General features: G+C 40.5%; 1 protein-coding gene across 2 annotated transcripts in view; it reads left to right on the top strand.

The window, feature by feature from the left end:
- The window catches only part of CNTNAP5 (contactin associated protein family member 5), a 420,028-nt gene that overhangs the window by 286,264 nt on the left and 115,260 nt on the right, over nucleotides 1-18,504 (top strand). For both annotated transcript variants that reach the window (XR_012641395.1, XM_074967062.1), the window contains exon 13: nucleotides 18,290-18,490. Coding sequence is in view for 1 of the 2 variants with exons in the window: in XM_074967062.1 (XP_074823163.1) it covers nucleotides 18,290-18,490 (201 nt within the window). In the remaining variant the exon portion in view is untranslated. The remainder of the gene's footprint in view (nucleotides 1-18,289; nucleotides 18,491-18,504) is intronic.

Genomic DNA, 18,504 nt, shown 5'->3' with positions numbered 1-18,504 from the left:
ATTATAATCTCATGGAATGTTCTGTCCTGACCACACGTTACATATTGTGCAAAAATGCTGATAAGAATAAGGGAAACTAAGAAAACAACCTATGCAAAACAATATTCTTAGAGTGTGGAAGTACAGATGAGGAAAAGAGCATTGAAACACTCATGCATATGCATAAGTTATTAGATGTGGTCAGAACAATGATATAAAAGAGGTTGTCTGGTTGGGTAAAAAAGGGAAGACCCCAAGGGACAACTCCACGGGAAACCCCAGCAAGGACCATTCCTCTATTGATACTCATGTGTTGAGAGATCCTAGAATACCTTTGAGAATGTGAGTATGACTGCAGCCTCAGTCGTTGCATGTATTTTTGTAGGATTTATATATTCATTGATAATTGTAACTTTAATTATTGCTTTAATTAAACTTGTAGTAGTACAGATAAGACGTTGTACTTGTGATTGTGTCTGCGGTCACTATCCTTAATCTTCGTGTGTTCCTGGATTCTCCAAATTTGAGAAAAGCACCAGAGGTGATTTTCACTTTTTTGAGCTTGAAACTGTAGCAACAGGAGCTGAATCCTTGGTAGTTTAATACAAAGGTACTAAAGTAAATTTAAATAAAAAAGGCTACAAATAGCACCAGATGGGACCCCATTGTACTAGGCATTGTGCATACACAGAGGGAGTAATAATTCCTGCTCCAAAGAATTTACAATCTATGTCACCAAGGCAAACGAGAGAGAGTGTATGTCTGTGTTTTCTTTGAAAACATTGGATTTTTTGGTGGAAAGCCAGAAATCTCAAAGCTGATTTTCTTTCTCTTAATGTTTACAAAAATTGGTTGCTGAAAATTGTAAAACTTTTGGGGTTTGGTTTTCCCAAAAAAGTTTAATTTTTTTGACAGGGAAATAAAACCATTTTCCAGCCAACTCTATCATTCTCCCATTTTACAGATGGGAGACTGAAGCACAGAGAGAAAATGACTTGTTTATAGTCACCAAGGGAGAGCAAGGCAGAGCTGGGAATTGACCGCAGATTAGCTAGTTACCTAACCATAAAACCTCCCCCCTTTCTGTGCAACTAGTTGTTTGTTGTTGTTAGTGTAGTGCTGAGAATAGGTGTACAACTCATGCCCCAAAGAGTTAGTCTGAGAGATTTAGGGGTGACACGAAGCAATGGAAAATCCAGATAAAGGAATAACATGTGGCCTGTATTCGTAGTAGTGTTATGAACGAAGTACTTTGCATTGCAATGGATATGACATTTTGAAGCGGGGATTTCAGTGAGGAGAGGCAAATCATCTGAGATGAACTCTGCCATGAGGCTTTGAGAGCAGAATTTATCCTAAGTATGTAGCTAACAATCAGCAACGACTACAACTAAATGCATTTATTCCTATTAGATCAGATTGCGACAATGGCCTTAGTCAGTTATTAACTGGGACTGAATTGCTTTTCCAAATGATGGCATCTAATTAAAACACCCAGTTTGTGTGGGATCTAGACCTGGAAAGGTACCAATGTGTTATTAATTAGTATACATGATAATCTATCTAATCTTAGTTATTTCTATGCAGTGTATCACCTTGGCACTGAACAAAAATTCTGAAGAAAGCATAGAATGTGTGTCTGTCTGTGTGCATCTGAGAAAGAAGTCAGACTATATGTTCTGTTTTCAACATGGCAAGAAGTTAGTGGTGGGGTGTCTCACGATGCCTTGTGTAACCATTGTTGTTCATTATATTAATTAATGATCTGGAAAAATGGCTGAACAGTGTGGTGACAAATTGCAGATGACAAACTATTCTTTAGTTTAGTCAAGAACAGAGAAGACTCTGGGGTACTTTATATTGGCCTCATCTTGAAGGCTGTGTTTATTTCTAGTTACTGTCAAAAAAAAAAAAAGACGTTGGAATAGAAGGTATTCAGGGACAAACTTAACGAGTCACAGAAAGACTTCTATGCAAAGCAAGGCTGGAAAGACTGGGAATGTTGGGTTTAGACAGGAGATGTATAAGAGGGGGCATGTAGAAATCAGTGATATAGGGGAGGTAAATCAGGTGCTTCCATCTGCACTTTTGCAGAATTCAATACCAAAGAGACATTTAATGACACTGAAAGGCAACACACTTAATACTGGTAAAAGAGGAAATACTTTCATCCAGCACATAACTAACCCATGGAACTCATTGCCCTGAATATCATTAAGCTTAAAGCAGAGCAGGATTTAAAGAGAATTTCATGATTAACAATGAGAACATCTACAGTTGAATTAGATTGTGTGTGTGTGCGAGAGAGAGAGAGAGAGATGTCCCCTGTAGGCAGGTCACTCAATAATTGCCTATTATTAAATTCTCTTGCACTGGTCTGAACTGGTGAAGCATTGGTTATGGTCCTCTGAAGCTTGCTCTCTTTCTCTTCCTGCTTGAAGTCTATTGATCTGTCTTGTGTATTTCATCACACCCTCCAGCACTAAGTCTAAAGACATGCAACCCACAGCTGTGTACTTGTATTGCTCCTCTGTAATGGAGAGTGTTTAAAATGACCTCTTCACACCTCCTAGGGAATACATTTTAACCTCGGTCTCTGAAAGATTTGGTTACGATGCACAGCATGATACCCCTCCTCTATTTCTTTAGTTCTGCAGTTTTGTTGTACACAGATCCTGGGCCATCAAATCAATAACACTTAGAAGTTGGTATGACAAGATCAGTGCTTAGGGAAGATGACCATCCTTTTCTGTGGCTCTTACTGCTAGTCTGAAATTTGTTTGGGAAACTCCCATAAAGGAACCTTGTATCAGAGAATAAGAAGTGGTCCCTATCTGTAGGCTGAACATTTCCCTTTTTGTACATTAAAATCTGAACTTGAAATGCAAATATCTACTATCTTGTAGAGCCAAAGAAAATTTTCATTTTCCATCTTTCAGAATACTGCATAGAAATCGTATTTAAGCTACAGTCACAAGCAGGGATTGTAAAAGTTGCTGCAGGAAATGGATAATCAGACATCTAAACCGTCAAAGTGACCCTTGCGATTTATAAAATCACTCCTAATATTTCTTCCCCATAATTCCTGCAGTGCTAGACACTTTTATTACACTTTGAACCAACTCGTTTACCTGACCCCGCTGTGTGCTATGTATCCAATTACATGCAGAAAATAAGGCCTCAGACTATCAAAGCACTTAAGCACATGCATAACTTTAGTAGTCACATACTACTCCCATTGATTTTATCACCTGCGTTTACCTCATTGTGTTAAACCCACAAGAGAGGCATATAACACTTTAAATGATTTTTATTGATTACAAAACAAACACTACTTACTTTACATTTACACCCCAAACGTACTATGCCAGATTCCAAAGATCAGAATGGTTCCGATGGCCAGTCAAGATTTCTTTCAATTATAAGATCAGAAGATGCTGGAAGCACATTTATTTACACAAGACTTTGGATTAATAAATGACTCCAATTTGCAGAAATCATAGGCAACCATTTATAGTTCATTCCGTTGCGTCCTTGGTTCTTTGCCTTTGTTTACTAAGCCTTCTACCCACACAATCCCAAAGAGACATCCTGGGTGGGCTGCCGTGATCATAGGTGTGCCATTTTCTCCAATTTTTATACAATTTTTTATCCGTCCAGCTGGTGGTGTTTCCTTCTCTGACGATTTTCCATATTTTTCTCGGAACATAAAAGTATTTGTGCAAAAACAATCTTAATAGTCCTTGACCTTAAGTTCTTGCTTTGGTTGCTAATTTGCAACATACGTATTCATGTTAAGCATGCGTAATTCATACCAGGCCTTAATGACCTATAATGTATTACATGGATATATGACTCACTATATATATATATATATATAATCTCAACATTCCCCCCTCTTGATACATGATATATGCCATTAATTATTGTATCACTTTATAATTTTGCAAGCAATTTAATTGTATATATTACTTGCTTCAAAACTTTTTGTTGTTGTTTTTATTTGGCAGTATAAACATAGCATAATAAAGGTTAACAAAATTATTAATACAAACAATATGACAATAGGATGTAGCATTAAATTTAGAAGAGCTGTGACACTGGGAGACCATTTTTAAAAAACATTGTACCAATAAGAAATTGCCATGTTTTAAAAATTTTAATACTTGACCATTGCGGATTAAAATGTTTGTTTTTTTTAGCTGAGCAGACTTAGATACATATTTTGCATATTGCCTGATTTTTTGTTTTTGCTCTTATTATTTTTTATTGTTTTTAATGTATTTTTAAATTAAAGGACCAGTTTACATTTTTTGTTTTTTAAACAACTTTTCTTTAAAATAGAGGACCTTGGTAAATAATTGTATTAATAATGACCTTTGTTATATTACATTTACATAAATTAATTTGGCCTTTTTTGTTATACTTTTTTTTAAGTACATGGTTTTTAGTGGTTACCACACAAATACACCCATTGCCTAAATTAAACACTTTTGTGCCATTAGAAGCTAAATATTGCATGGTACATTGTTCGCTTGAATGGTTTAAATGACATCCTATTAGGGACCAAGTTAGTTGTGGGCACTCCCATTTGCTTTGTCCCCACTCTTTACAAAATTTTTGTTAATGTTACTAATTTATAATTAATTTAAAAAATTTAAATACTATTTAAATAGAGACAGGACACTATATAATCAGTTAAATACTGTTTAAATAGAGACTGGACCTTAGAAGTCAAGGGCAAAACTTTTATTAAATCCTAAGACTCTTTATCTAGCTTTGGGATTTTTGAGTACAAGTCCACTCGGGACCTGCAGTACGTACTAGGGCAGCTAGCCCGTGTTGCTCTGGCTTTGCTGATATTTTTAGTACCCCAGCTTGATGAAAGCTAGCTTGGGAATACCTACATGTGCTGCAATCATTCCTGCTGATTGCAATGTAGACATAGCCTAAGAGTTTGATCTAATTCACATTGATGTCAATGGGCAAGACTATGAGCCTAAAGTCCTTGGTGTTTATTGAGTACCTTTCTTAGTCAAGGCATTGTAAAGAGATTTGCAACATATCTCTCAGACATTAGAACATAAGAATGGCCATACTGGGTCAGACCAAAGGTCCATCCAGGCCAGTATCCTGTCTGCCGACAGTGGCCAATACCAGGTGCCCCAGAGGGAGTGAACATAACAGGTAATGATCAAGTGATCTCTCTCCTGCCATCCATGACAAACAGAGGCTAGGGACACCATTCCTTACCCATCGTGGCTAATAGCCATTAATGGACTTAACCTCCATGAATTTATCCAGTTCTCTTTTAAACCCTGTTGTAGTCCTAGCCTTCTCAACCTCATCAGGCAAGGAGTTCCACAGGTTAACTGCGCTGTGTAAAGAAGAACTTCATTTTATTTGTTTTAAACCTGCTGCCCATTAATTTCATTTGGTGACCCCCAGTTCTTATATTATGGGAACAAGTAAATAACTTTTCCTTGTTCACTTTCTCCACACCACTCATGATTTTATGTACCTCTATCATATGCCCCCTTAGTCTCCTCTTTTCCAAGCTGAAAAGTCCTAGCCTCTTTAATCTCTCCTCAGTGGGACCTGTTCCAAACCCCTAATCATTTAATTGCCCTTCTCTGAACCTTTTCTAATGCCAGTATATCTTTTTTGAGATGAGGGGACCACATCTGAACACAGTATTCAAGATGTGGGCAGACCATGGATTTATATAAGGGCAATAAGATATTATCCATCGTATTCTCTATCCCTTTTTTAATGATTTCTAACATCCTGTTCGCTTTTTTGACTGCCACTGCGCACTGCATGGACATCTTCAGAGAACTATCCACGATGACTCCAAGATCTCTTTCCTGATTAGTTGTAGCTAAATTAGCCCCCATCATATAGTTGGGGTTATTGTTTTCCAATGTGCATTACTTTACATTTATCCACATTACATTTAATTTGCTATTTTGTTGCCCAATGACTTTGTTTTGTGAGATCTTTTTGAAGTTCTTCACAGTCTGCTTTGATTTTAACTATCTTGAGCAGTTTAGTATCTGCAAACTTTGCCACCTCCCTGTTTACCCCTTTTTCCAGATCATTTATGAATAAGTTGAATAGGATTGCTCCTAGGACTGACCATTGGGGAACACCACTAGTTACCCCTCTCCATTCTGAAAATTTACCATTTATTCCTACCCTTTGTTCCCTGTCTTTTAACCAGTTCTCAATCCATGAAAGGATCTTCCCTCTTATCCCATGACAACTTAATTTACATAAGAGCCTTTGGTGAGGGACCTTGTCAAAGGCTTTCTGGAAATCTAAGTGCACTATGTCCACTGGATCCCCCTTGTCCACATGTTTGTTGACCCCTTCAAAGAACTCTAATAGATTAATAAGACATGATCTCCCTTTACAGAAACCATGTTGACTTTTGCGCAACAATTTATGTTCTTCTATGTGTCTCACAATTTTATTCTTTACTATTGTTTCAACTAATTTGCCCGGTACTGACGTTAGACTTGCCGGTCTGTAATTGCCGGGATCACCTCTGGAGCCCTTTTTAAATATTGGTGTTACATTAGTTATCTTCCAGTCATTGGGTACAGTAGCTGATTTAAAGGACAGGTTACAAACCATAGTTAATATTTCCACAATTTCACATTGGAGTTCTTTCAGAACTCTTGGGTGAATGCCATCTGATCCCGGTGACTTGTTCCTGTTAAGTTTCTCAATTAATTCCAAAACCTCCTCTAGTGACACTTCAATCTGTGACAATTCCTCAGATTTGTCACCTACAAAAGACTGCTCAGGTTTGGGAATCTCCCTAACGTCCTCAGCCGTGAAGACTGAAGCAAAGAATTCATTTAGTTTCTCTGCAATGACTTTATCATCTTTAAGTGCTCCTTTTGTATCTCGATCGTTCAGGGGCCCCACTGGTTGTTTAGCAGGCTTCCTGCTTCTGATGTACTTAAAAAACATTTTGTTATTACCTTTTGAGGTTTTGACTATCTGTTCTTCAAACTCCTTTTTGGCTTTTCTGATTACATTTTTACACCTAATTTGGCAGTTTTTATGCTCCTTTCTATTTACCTCACTAGGATTTGACTTCCACTTTTTAAAAGATGTCTTTTTATCTCTCACTGCTTCTTTTACATGGTTGTTAGGCCACAGTGACTCTTTTTTAGTTCTTTTACTGTAGTTTTTTTTAATTTGGGGTATACATTTAAGTGGGCCTCTATTATGGTGTCTTTGAAACTTGTCCATGCAACTTGCAGGGATTTCACTCTAGTCATGGTACCTTTTAATTTCTGTGTAACTAACCTCCTCATTTTTGCATAGTTCCCCTTTCTGAAATTAAATGCCACAGTGTTGGGCTGTTGAGGTGTTCTTCCCACCACAGGAATGTTAAATGTTGTTATGTTATGGTCACTATTTCCAAGCGGTCCTCTTATAGTTACCCCTTGGACCAGATCCTGCACTTCACTCAGGACTACATTGAGAATTGCCTCTCCCCTTGTGGGTTCCTCTACCAGCTGTTCCAAGAAGCAGTCATTTCAAGTATCGAGAAATTTTGTCTCTGCATTTCGTCCTGAGGTGACACGTACCCAGTCAGTATGGGGATAATTGAAATCCCCCGCTATTGTTGAGTTCTTTATTTTGGTAGCCTCTCTAATCTCCCTGAGCATTTCATCGTCACTATCACTGTCCTGGTCAGGTGGTCGATAATAGATCCCTACTGTTATATTCTTATTAGAGCATGGAATTACTATCCATAGAGATTCTATGGAACATGTGGATTCATTTAAGATTTTTACTTCATTTGGTCCTACATTTTCTTTCACATATAATGCCATTTCCCGCCCCTCCCCCGCATGACCTGTTCTGTCCTTCCAATATATTTTGTACCCCGGAATAATTGTGTCCCATTGATTGTCCTCACTCCATCAGGTTTCTGTGATGCCTATTATATCAATATCCTCCTTTAACACAAGGCACTCTAGCTCACCCATCTTATTATTTAGACTTCTAGCATTTGTGTACAAGCACTTTAAAAACGTGTCACTGTTTATTTGTCTGCCCTTTTCTGATGTGTCAGATTCTTTTTTATGTGAGTGTTTATCTGATCTGGCCCATACTTTAACCTGACATTTTCCAGGGTGCTCCAGATTTTGGCAATTTTTAAACTTTTACTTTGGATTCTAGTTAAATACTCCAGAATTTTATTGAAAGGAAAAAGCTTAAATATTTGTACTAGTTTGTATATCAAAGTTTTTGAGCTGTCACCAGCCATCTTGCAATTTCTAGCTGGCACAGAGATATAACCAGCTCTCCGCTTGCATGATTCCATGTGTGCTTGATATACTCAGTTAGCTTCACATTTGTAAGATATTAAGGTGTTGCTGTGCTTGGCATTGTGACACTTATCTGATTTAGGAGCCTCATTTTCAAAAGGAATTGAGTCACTCAGGAGCTAAAGTCCCATTGACCGTCAATGGTATTTACATGGGATTATCCCAGGAAACGTCCTGGTGAACACTCACCAAGAAATAGGCTGGAAGGATGATGGTGTGCCACCTCTGTGTCTCAGAATGGCATTTCTATAATGGCAAGATTATGCACAGTTGTGCAAGAAACCTCCCCTCCCCTTGCATTGTCCCAAGGAAGAGAGTCACCGCATTGGGAAGGGCAATCTGTACAGTCTGGGTGGGTGCAAATTCCTGGAGCCTGCTGGCCAACTCTGGGAGAGATTAAGCCTCTTGAATGTGGTGTAGCTCATTGCATCCCCTAATAGAATAAGGTCCCAGGTACTATATTGTCAGTATCATCAGGGAGTATGGTCAGCCCAAGGCCTGGTGGTGGGATTGGAACCCACGCAGAATTGTTTCCTTGGAGATGCATTGAGGAGTTTAAATGCTGCTTGAAGTGTCACCAAATGGATGAGGAAGTAGGGGGAGGCCGAGAATGGAGAGAGCTTCACAAGCCCACATGTCTTGGGAGCCAGCAGGGAAAGCTAGAAAAATAACATGTTGGTTAAGTGGTGGCTTTGACATTTATATTTTAAAGTTTAATGAATTAGGGCTGTTAAGCCTTTAAGAAACTGCCTTTTTATGTCCACTGGGGAATATATATTTACTTGCTTAACTGCTGCCACAGCTAAAAGTAATGCACTATGGGAGGACCAGAGCTGCTTCTCAGGAGGGCACATGTTGCTTTTGTAGTGCTAGGGGCAGCTTCAAGGACAAGATTTGGCATTCTGTGTAGGGCACCACGAAACAAATACATCCTATGAGCTCTCAGAGCAATTCTTCTTTTGCTCGTGTAGCATTTACGTATGTTTGGCTTGTTGGCAATTTAATCAGTCTGAATAATCTTGTTTTGTGACAAACCTCCTAAATCACAGAGGAGTGATTTGGTTCCATGGGTGAAATGTGGGCTACAGCAAAATTTCCAGATGAAGAATAAAAATGTGAATTAAACAATACAGAACTCATTGAAAAACAGTTTTCCAGCTGCTCTAATTCCTCCTCCTCCTCCCACCCACCCCCCAATTTAATTTGTGTGCCGTCAAAGGCAACAGGGAGGGTTCCAGCAGGATGATGGAGGTATTGGTGAAGCTAGACTGAGGGTCTGCAATGTGCTGTAAGTGCTCAAGTCCTGTGCTGTAAAACTATCTCCCAGGACTGACTACAAACACCATAATATCCTAGTAAATTGTACCCTTAAATAAAACTGCTAAGTCATAAAGCTGTAGCATTACCCTGAAATTAAAGCATTGTCACTTTTGCATTTTGGAACGAACTAACAAGCCTTTAGGAAATCTGCTTTCAAAGACTGAATTTAAATCTTCTGGGTTCTTCGGTGGGAGATGTGGCTGCCATCTAGAAGTGCTTTTGCTGCCTTTTAGCTACAGTATTTGAGCCTGATTCGAAATTTGACCAAGAGAGTAATAAATTAAATAACTCCAAGAGCATTGTGAGGGGGGAGGGTGAAACAGCAACCCTTGCTTAAAAATCTGCTTTCTCATTCTCTTTGTAAACTCACAACAGCCCAGGGAGAGCTTATTAATTAAAGTCAATGTAGAAAAAAACACAATAAGGACATTAAAGTGATAAAGATCTTCTGTGTGTGGTTTTTTTTGAAATAGAGAATTTACTTACCTTAAGGATCACAAATATGATGGGTGGTAGAAACAGCAGTACTCTGCTTAGTCTATACTCACAATCACTCAATAATTGAATGTTTCTCATAAAGAAGAAAAAACCCTACAAAGAAATAAACTCCAGTCTCAGTATTAATGGCCACCTTTCAAAAGGCTGAGTCCTGGGTCTCTGCAGAGCTGTGCCACGAGGAAGCTACAGGTGCAGATAGCTACTGTCACTGTCTAATGCCTGTTTGTATGTGGAGTTGCTTCAACTGTGAGTGCAGATGGTATGTGTAAATGCAGATACACATTTTTGCATTTCTATCTAGGACCTCTGTCTTTGAAAATGTGGCTCTGAAAATGTCATCAATAGGTTTCAGAATGAACATCAATTGAAATTGGTCAAGGTAATTCACACCACACCCATAGCTTTTGTTATAGGCAGGTAGTACTTTATCAGGGCATGTTTGCAAATTTATACCTCTGCAGGATAGCACCCTTTAAAAAAATAAAGCTTACTGTGCAAAAATTAACAGAGACACTGGAGAAGTGGTCGAGTAGCAAGTATTAGAATAGCGTAATCCACTCTGCCCTCTACTGCAGGATGTGAAATGAGAGGGAGGAGAACATGAGATAGCATGAAACCTGCTCTGTTGTAAGTGACGTATTCTGTGTTCCTTGTAATCTGGATGGGTCATTGAGTTTGTTGTTTGGACACTTTGGAATGGTGACTAGGATAAGCAGTGAACTCTTAACCCAAAAATAAAGAAAATATCTGTTTGCCAGGTCTAACAGTTTGAGTAAGACACCAACCATTCATGTCCATCAATGTCTCCTTTAATTTTCTCCAACTTTATTCAAAGACGTCAAGCATCACCACACTTCCCTCATCACTCAATTACTTTAATAGATTATTTAATTATGTTTTTATGTATGCATTTTCTGCCAGTGAAAGCATCTCCATTGGTAATTCTGGATGATGAAGTCCTCTCTATAACCTTGTGGTGTCTCGTCTGTCTGTCTGTATTCTAGCATTTGCTAATTCCTCCAAAAAACTCTGAATGTTTTGAGCATACCACAAGTTATTTGATACTTAATAGCTTCTGGCACTGCTAGGATCTCCTTCACCATCAATGAGGGACTTTTAGACTCCGTGAGAGCTCTGTGACAGATGCCAGCAATTATAACAGCAACAGTAAAAAGAAAAGGAGTACTTGTGGCACCTTAGAGACTAACCAATTTATTTGAGCATAAGCTTTCGTGAGCTACAGCTCACTGCATCCGATGAAGTGAGCTGTAGCTCACGAAAGCTCATGCTCAAATAAATTGGTTAGTCTCTAAGGTGCCACAAGTACTCCTTTTCTTTTTGCGAATACAGACTAACACGGCTGTTACTCTGAAACAGCAACAGTGAAGTTCATTGAGAAAAGGTACCGGGTACCCCTTCGTGGTTTGACTACTTTTATATGATACCTAACTCTGGATTCCTAGTGTCTCCTTTGTAAAAGAGAAATTGTGCTCAGTCAAAGACACACCAATGGACAAGCACCCCAGATATTCAGAACTGTTTGAGAGAAATCCATGCTCATCTGCATCACTCTGACTGTGAGTGGCCAAATGCCAGCCTGGTTGTCTAAATAGACTTTCTAACATTCAACGGACTAACATCCTTTGTTAATAAACTCCCCTGTGAGAGTAAAGAGGAGCGCAAAAGAATCTTAAAAGAAGGCCAGCTGGTGGCAAAAGGCAATGAATACATTGGACGTCATTGCCAGGTCTATGGCTAGTGCATTGACCATGCAACGAGCATCATAGTTCAAAGCTTTGGACATCCCTTCTGAAGTACAAGTCATGATTAAGGACTTGCTTTCACAGGCTAGGAACTGTTCAGCAAGATAACTCACAGTACCCTACACTTGCTGAAAGATTCCAAAGCAACTATGCTATAGGAATTTATGCCCCTCCAACCTACTTTAAACCATACCTTCCTCAACCACAACATCAGCAAAGACAGCATATGCCATCTTACCACAGACAACGTGAATACCAGGCCAACAAAATCCTGAGGTAAGGCACAGGACAACAAGCTCCCTCAGCCTCAGTGGTGCACAGTGCTCCTTCAGCATGTCAGATTTGAGGAGACACTCGAGTTGCATCACAGGTAGTCTGTGGACTACATCCTTCAGAAGCCCGCTCACCCTATTCCATTGGGCATGGTTGAAGATTAAGGCTGGACATTTTCACCTGCAGCTATACCATCCCATCCTTTCTCTGCTCCCTACTCACCCCCTTCCCCAACTCTCTTCAGGGACCCTTCTCACAAAAGCCTACTGCAAACAGTAGAAGCTTCATTGTTCCTTCTTGGAGCTATAGAGGCAGTAACCCATGAATACAAAGGGAAGGGCTTCTACTCCCATATTTCCTTTTTCTGAAGAAGACAAGGGGTCTTTATCCTATCCTAGACCTGAGGAGACTCGACAAATACATATGCCATCTCAGGTTCAGGATAGTAAACCTTGCCCCTCATCATTCCATTGCTCCAAGCTCAAGACTGGTTTGTGGGTCTGGACTTAAGAGTATGTGAATTTCCATATAGCTAACCACTCTGCTGCCAGGAAGTCTCTAAGATTCACAGTGGGGCCCAACCCATATCAATACAGGCTTTTGCCCTTAGATTCTGCATGGCATCGAGAGTCTTCAGCAAGTGCCTGGCAGTAGGGGTGGCGCATGTAAGGAAACAGGGAATTAATGTCTGCTCATGCCTGGATGACTGGCTGATCAGGAGCCAATACCAGGAAGACCAGAGTAACCCTAGAACATATCCTTTCCCTGTTCTCTCCGCTAGGTCTGCTAAGAGAACTTGTCTCTCACACTATCTCAAATGGGGACCCTAGTCAGCTCCCAATCAGCATGTACCTCTCTGCCAGAGGACAGACAGGTTCAGGTTCCTTCAAAAGTCGGGTGTGCACAAGATAAGGACAAGACCGATGACAACCTTTTAAAGCCTTTTCTGATTCCTCTTTTCACTGTTTTTGTAAAAGCAAGAGCAAAAAGAGAGAGAGAAAATTGAGACTATATAAAACCTATGCTGTGGTCTGCCTCAAATGGTTGGTCACCAGCTCATAAATATACAGCAGGTGAGCAAGAGAAGGAAATGTAGCTGTTGGGATTGGGGTGAAGAAAGTGGTGATTTGCGCCCATTCCTATATAAAGCTGCTGCTTGGTGAGCTTGTTCTGTTATCAGTGTAATGTGCCAAGGCTATGTATTTTATGAGTAGTGTTAGTGATATACAGGGTAACAAATACCTGTATCTCAAATAGACAAGGTGGGTGAGGTAATATCTTTTATTGGCCCGAGGTCTGTTCAAGTTCATCCAATAAAAGATATTTCCTCATCAACCTTTTCACTCTAATATCCTGGGACCAACTCAGCTACAATATTGCAAACAATGGAATATATCTCAAAGAGCAGAAATCAACAAGGATCTTTGAAGTGGCACAGCCAGGCTTGACTCCCCGTTGGTAAAGTACTGAGCATAGGAGAAGGTGCATTTAATGGATTAAAAAACTTCTTAAAAGTTAGTATAAATTTCTGTCTATCCCCATCTCCTTCCTTCCTCCGCTCCCAGAGCTACTTCACTTCAACCTCTCTAAAATACAGTTATGTCAGAGGCTGACAGCAAACCCATATGCTTTTTCCACTCAAAGCCGGTGACAGAAAACCTGTAGTAAACGTGTCATCTCCACAGGCTCCAGTGGGGAGAAGAGAAGGCATGTTACATTAAAGTTCAGATCCTCGGGGAATAGCTAAGAACAGCTGTAATAACAATCCTGATGAGAATTAATGAGCAATCACAGAGGAAGATGAGAAAGATCTGTCAGGTCATCAGTGCAATCCACCTGTCAGTGCAGGTTTGCTCCCTACGCTACATTTGCTAATGCTTTGTCCAGACCCGTTTTAAATGTTTCAGTTGATAGGATTTCCGACATACCCCTGGGGAGGCTGTTTCATAATTCTAACCCCTCTCATCTTTTAAGGAAGTTTTTCCTAAACTTTTAATTTAATTCCGTTTAATCTTTGGTCTTGTGTATGGTTATATCAGTTACCCACACAATGTACTTCTATATGTAATAACACAAAACTCTGAAAGCCAAGTGTGGTTAGCCAATTAGTACCAATTAGTGCATTTTATTGCACTTCTTGAAGGGCAGTATTGCCACTACAGTGCACGTTGGTTTTATTACTATCATGTAGCAATTGACTAATGTTTCCATTCCATCAACGTCTTCATCAGCCAGTTAGTTTTGTCCTGTTCTGTTGGCTCAACAGTGACTTCACCAGCAGTGCGGTGGGAATGGTTATTGAATTTAGAGTGGGATTTTCAAGTTAAAGCTGGATGGGAAATGGTTTTCCGATCCCATGAATGTTTCTGAGAGTTTGGAAATCTTTCCCATTCCATTTTAGGATGGAACTGTTTCATTCAAAGTTTTTCAGTGAAAAATGAGAGAGAGAGAGCGATTTCCTCCTTCCCTCCAAGAGTAGCGAATAGCCTGATAGTTAGGGCATCCCACTAGGATGTAGGAGATTTGGGTTCGAATCTTTGCTCTGTCTGAGTGCCCTACCCACAAAGCTATTGGCTATTCTGGGGTCTCTCTCTGTTTCTCTCCCCCCTTATCCCCTGCCCTCACCTTGACATTCCTGGATCTGGGAAACGTTTCTCAAAGAAAGTTTTGTCTAACTCTGTACATCCCTGGAAAGAGTTTCAGTTTTGTTGATTTGACATTTTCCTGCAAAAAATCGTTTTGTTGAAAAATTCCCAACCGGCTCTACTTCATAGATGCTTAATATTTGCATATCTGTGTCCCCAGTGAAGTCAGCAGCAAAACTCCCACAGACTTCAATGGCAGCAGAGTTAGGCCAGTGCTGAGAGCTTTTGAAAATCCCTCCCATGTGGTGTTAATTCTTGGGAATGTGGAAGAAAAACGGAGGGACTCTGGCTGACGTGGATTACTGCTTTGAGATGCATAGCAGGCACGTGATGAGGTCTTAGGGCAATGTGTTGCATGCCTTACTTGCAAGCATTAGGGGTGAGTTCTGTAAAGCACTTAAATTTGTAGTAATTTTTCCAGCTCTGAGCTGTGTTTCATATATTAAACATTACACCAATATTTTGATTATTAATGTTCTAATTCAGCCCCCAGGCTCTGAAAGTAACATCCCTGATTCTCTCAGAAACTCTGAATTGAATTATAGATGTATAAACAAACTCTCTCTCTCCATCTTCATAGAACTGATCATAACATTCTGAATGGATGCACAAATTATTGATCTCAAACTCTTAGACTTTCAGGGCTTGAGGGTCTTGCTGTAAGGCATTGGAAGGGTATTTTCTTCGAGACTTGAAATCAGTTCTTGGAGTTGACCTTCTGTTAGGGAGTGGGATGTGGAGGTAATGCCTAATGGTCTGAGCTGGAGTCAGTAGCCAGAACCAAGGGTCACAGCTGGAGGCCGGAATCGGGAGTCTGAGCCCTGGGTCAGAACTGGAATCAGAAGCCAGATGCCAGAGGTCAGAGCGAAAGTCCGAAATCAGAGCCCAAGGTTAGAACCAAGTTACCTGGCGTGCAGAGAGGCTGGGGCAGGACTGGAGCAAGGCTGGGAAGAAGCAGGCACAGGAGCTGTCACAGTCATGGGCGAATGCTTTCAGCAGCGAGTGTGCAGCTGCTGGTGATCTTAAGAGCAGGTCTGCTACTCCCCTGAGTCAACCGGGTGGCTTAGCCAATCCGGCAGCTCAATGGGGCCCACCTGCACTTGTAAACTACCTGGGTGTTAATCTAGTGGATGGGCAGGCTTGCTGTAGGTAAACTCCTGACACTTTCTGACTGTCATCCAAGTGTCTCTATGCCAATAATATTCAGGCAAAAGGGGTAAAAAGCATCCATTCAGTTACTTATACACTTACTAGAACTCTACCCAATCCACCAATTTAGTGGAATGTATAGCGCCCCCAATCACCAGAGCATCTAGTGGCCACAAGTTGTTGGATTTCATGCACAAATTACTGGTTGTAAATGTACAGCCTGGGTGATGCAGGAAATCAGACTAGATCATCTTAATGGAGCTTCTGGCCTTAGAATTCTATGAATCTTGGAAAGTATATAGTGTAGGGCTGGAAGGAACCTGGAGAGGTCATCTAATCCAGCACCCGGCACTGAGGTAGGACCAAGTAAACCTAGTCCGTCCTTGACAGGTGTTTGACTAACCTGTTCTTAAAAACAGCCAATCGTGGGAATTCCACAAACTCACTTAGAAACCTATTTCAGTTCCTAACTATCCTTATAGCTAGAAAAATTTTTTCCTAATGTCTAACCTAAATCTGTCTTGCTTCAGATTAAGCACGTTGCTTTTTGTCCTACCTTCAGTGGACATGGAGAACAATTGATCAGTCCTCTTTACAACAGCCCTTAATTTATTTGAAGTCTGTTATGAAGGCCCCCCCCTCCGCCCTCAGATGTCTCTTCTTCAGTGTAAATGTGCCCAGTTTTTTCACCTTTGCTCATAGGTCAGGTTTTCTAACTTTTTACCATATTTACTGCTCTCCTCTGGACTCTCTCCAATTTGTCTTCTTCTTTCTTTAAGGGTGGCACTCAAAACTTGACACCAGTACTCTAGCTGAGGCCTCACCAGTGCTGAGTAGAGTGGGACAATGACTTCCTTGTCTTACACTTCTGTTAATGCACCCCAGAATGCTGTACGCCTTTTTTCACAACTGCATCACATTGTTGGCTCATAGTCAGTTTGTGATCCACTATAACCCCCGAGATCCTTTTTCAGTAGTACTCCCACCTAGCCAGTTATTCCCCTTTTGTAGATCAGTCCCATGTTGGTAAGATCATTTTATAAAACACCAAATTCACCACCCTCCTAGGGTTTTCTGCTTATGTGAGATTTTTTTTAAGTCTTCATTCTCTCCCTCACTTTCTTTACAACCATCTCCTCTCCTCTTTCTGTTGCCATGCATACACGTCTGCAAATAATTGGATTCCATGCTAGAGTGAAAACTTGTAATGTTTACAAAGGATTAAAACTGGCTGTTTCTTTTTTACAGTTTACCTTATTAGAACATATAGGTGGGCAGGGTCATTCTCTCTTCATAGTAAAAAAGGAATCAACTGCATATGTGTATTAGCGTAATTAATACTAGTGCAAGTATCGGGCCGAATCCTGCAAACATTTATTGCAGAGTTTAGTGTTTACTACTGTCAGTAGTCCCATTCACTTGAATGAGATTACAAGCACTCCTCCCAGTAGTAAATGTTTGAAGGGTTAGGTCCACAGATTGCATTTATTTAAGGCCAGATTCTGTTTTCTTTACACTGAGAGAGACCTTGCTCTGCAGGCAGCCCCACTGAAGAAAACAGGATGACTCTCAGAGGCCCTGATGGAGGAGAATCACTTATGTACATGCTTCAGTGTAGGTATGTGCTTAAGTGCTGTCCTTAATTAGGGCTGCAGTAAATGGGAGAAATCTGAGTTTTGAAGCGTAAAATGAGAGGTCAGATTTTCTTCAAACTACCAGAGTCATAACTAAAGCAACAAGGAGTCCTCGTGCCACAAGGACTCCTAGTTGTTTTTGCTGATGCAGAGTAACGCGGCTACCACTGTGAAATGATAGCTGGCCAACATGGATTTCATCTTGATTTTAACTTTCTGGTGAGATTTCTGTTTGTGTCAGGTGGCTCCTATGAGTTCATCATCAGTAATTAATGTATTATTATAAAAGAATAGTCATGCTTTTTAGTCTTGATATGTTTGCAAACAGGCCTGACTAACGTGTCTCCTCTCATGAGGCAAAAGGCAGCGGAAATGCATCTCAATTATTTCAGATACCTGGCAGGGCAGCGTCCACAGGATCCAGGGAAGCTGATGTTGTATCTCGGACTCAGCAGGCTCTGTAACATCAGCCCCAGTTTGGTCTGTAACTCGGTTCAGGTAGACATAGCCCCCTGCAATCCACACTTGTTTGGAGCAGCCCTTTATCACAAGGAGGCTGTTTTGAGTCCAGGGAAATGCTGCTTCTGTGCCTAATGGAGAAAAACATCAGGCTTCAGCTACTCCTTTGTTCTCTGTTTGCTGTAACACCCCTTTCATTTTCTTTCATTTAACAGAAGATAAGATCTGGACTGCGGTGCAGCACAACAACACAGAGCTAACCAGAGTCCAAGGGGCCGATCCTGAGAAACCATATGCCATGTACTTTAACTACACCAGCAGCATGGACCAGATTGAGGCCATGATAAACAGTGCAGAGTACTGTGAACAGGAGGTGGCTTACCACTGCAAAAAGTCACGTCTGCTGAACACCCCGAGTAAGTGCCACCAA

Source organism: Natator depressus, chromosome 11 (genome assembly GCF_965152275.1).
Source record: "Natator depressus isolate rNatDep1 chromosome 11, rNatDep2.hap1, whole genome shotgun sequence".
NCBI classification, from domain to species: domain Eukaryota; kingdom Metazoa; phylum Chordata; order Testudines; family Cheloniidae; genus Natator; species Natator depressus.
Note: the sequence above shows the minus strand (reverse complement) of the source record. Positions and strands in the feature narration are given on the sequence as shown.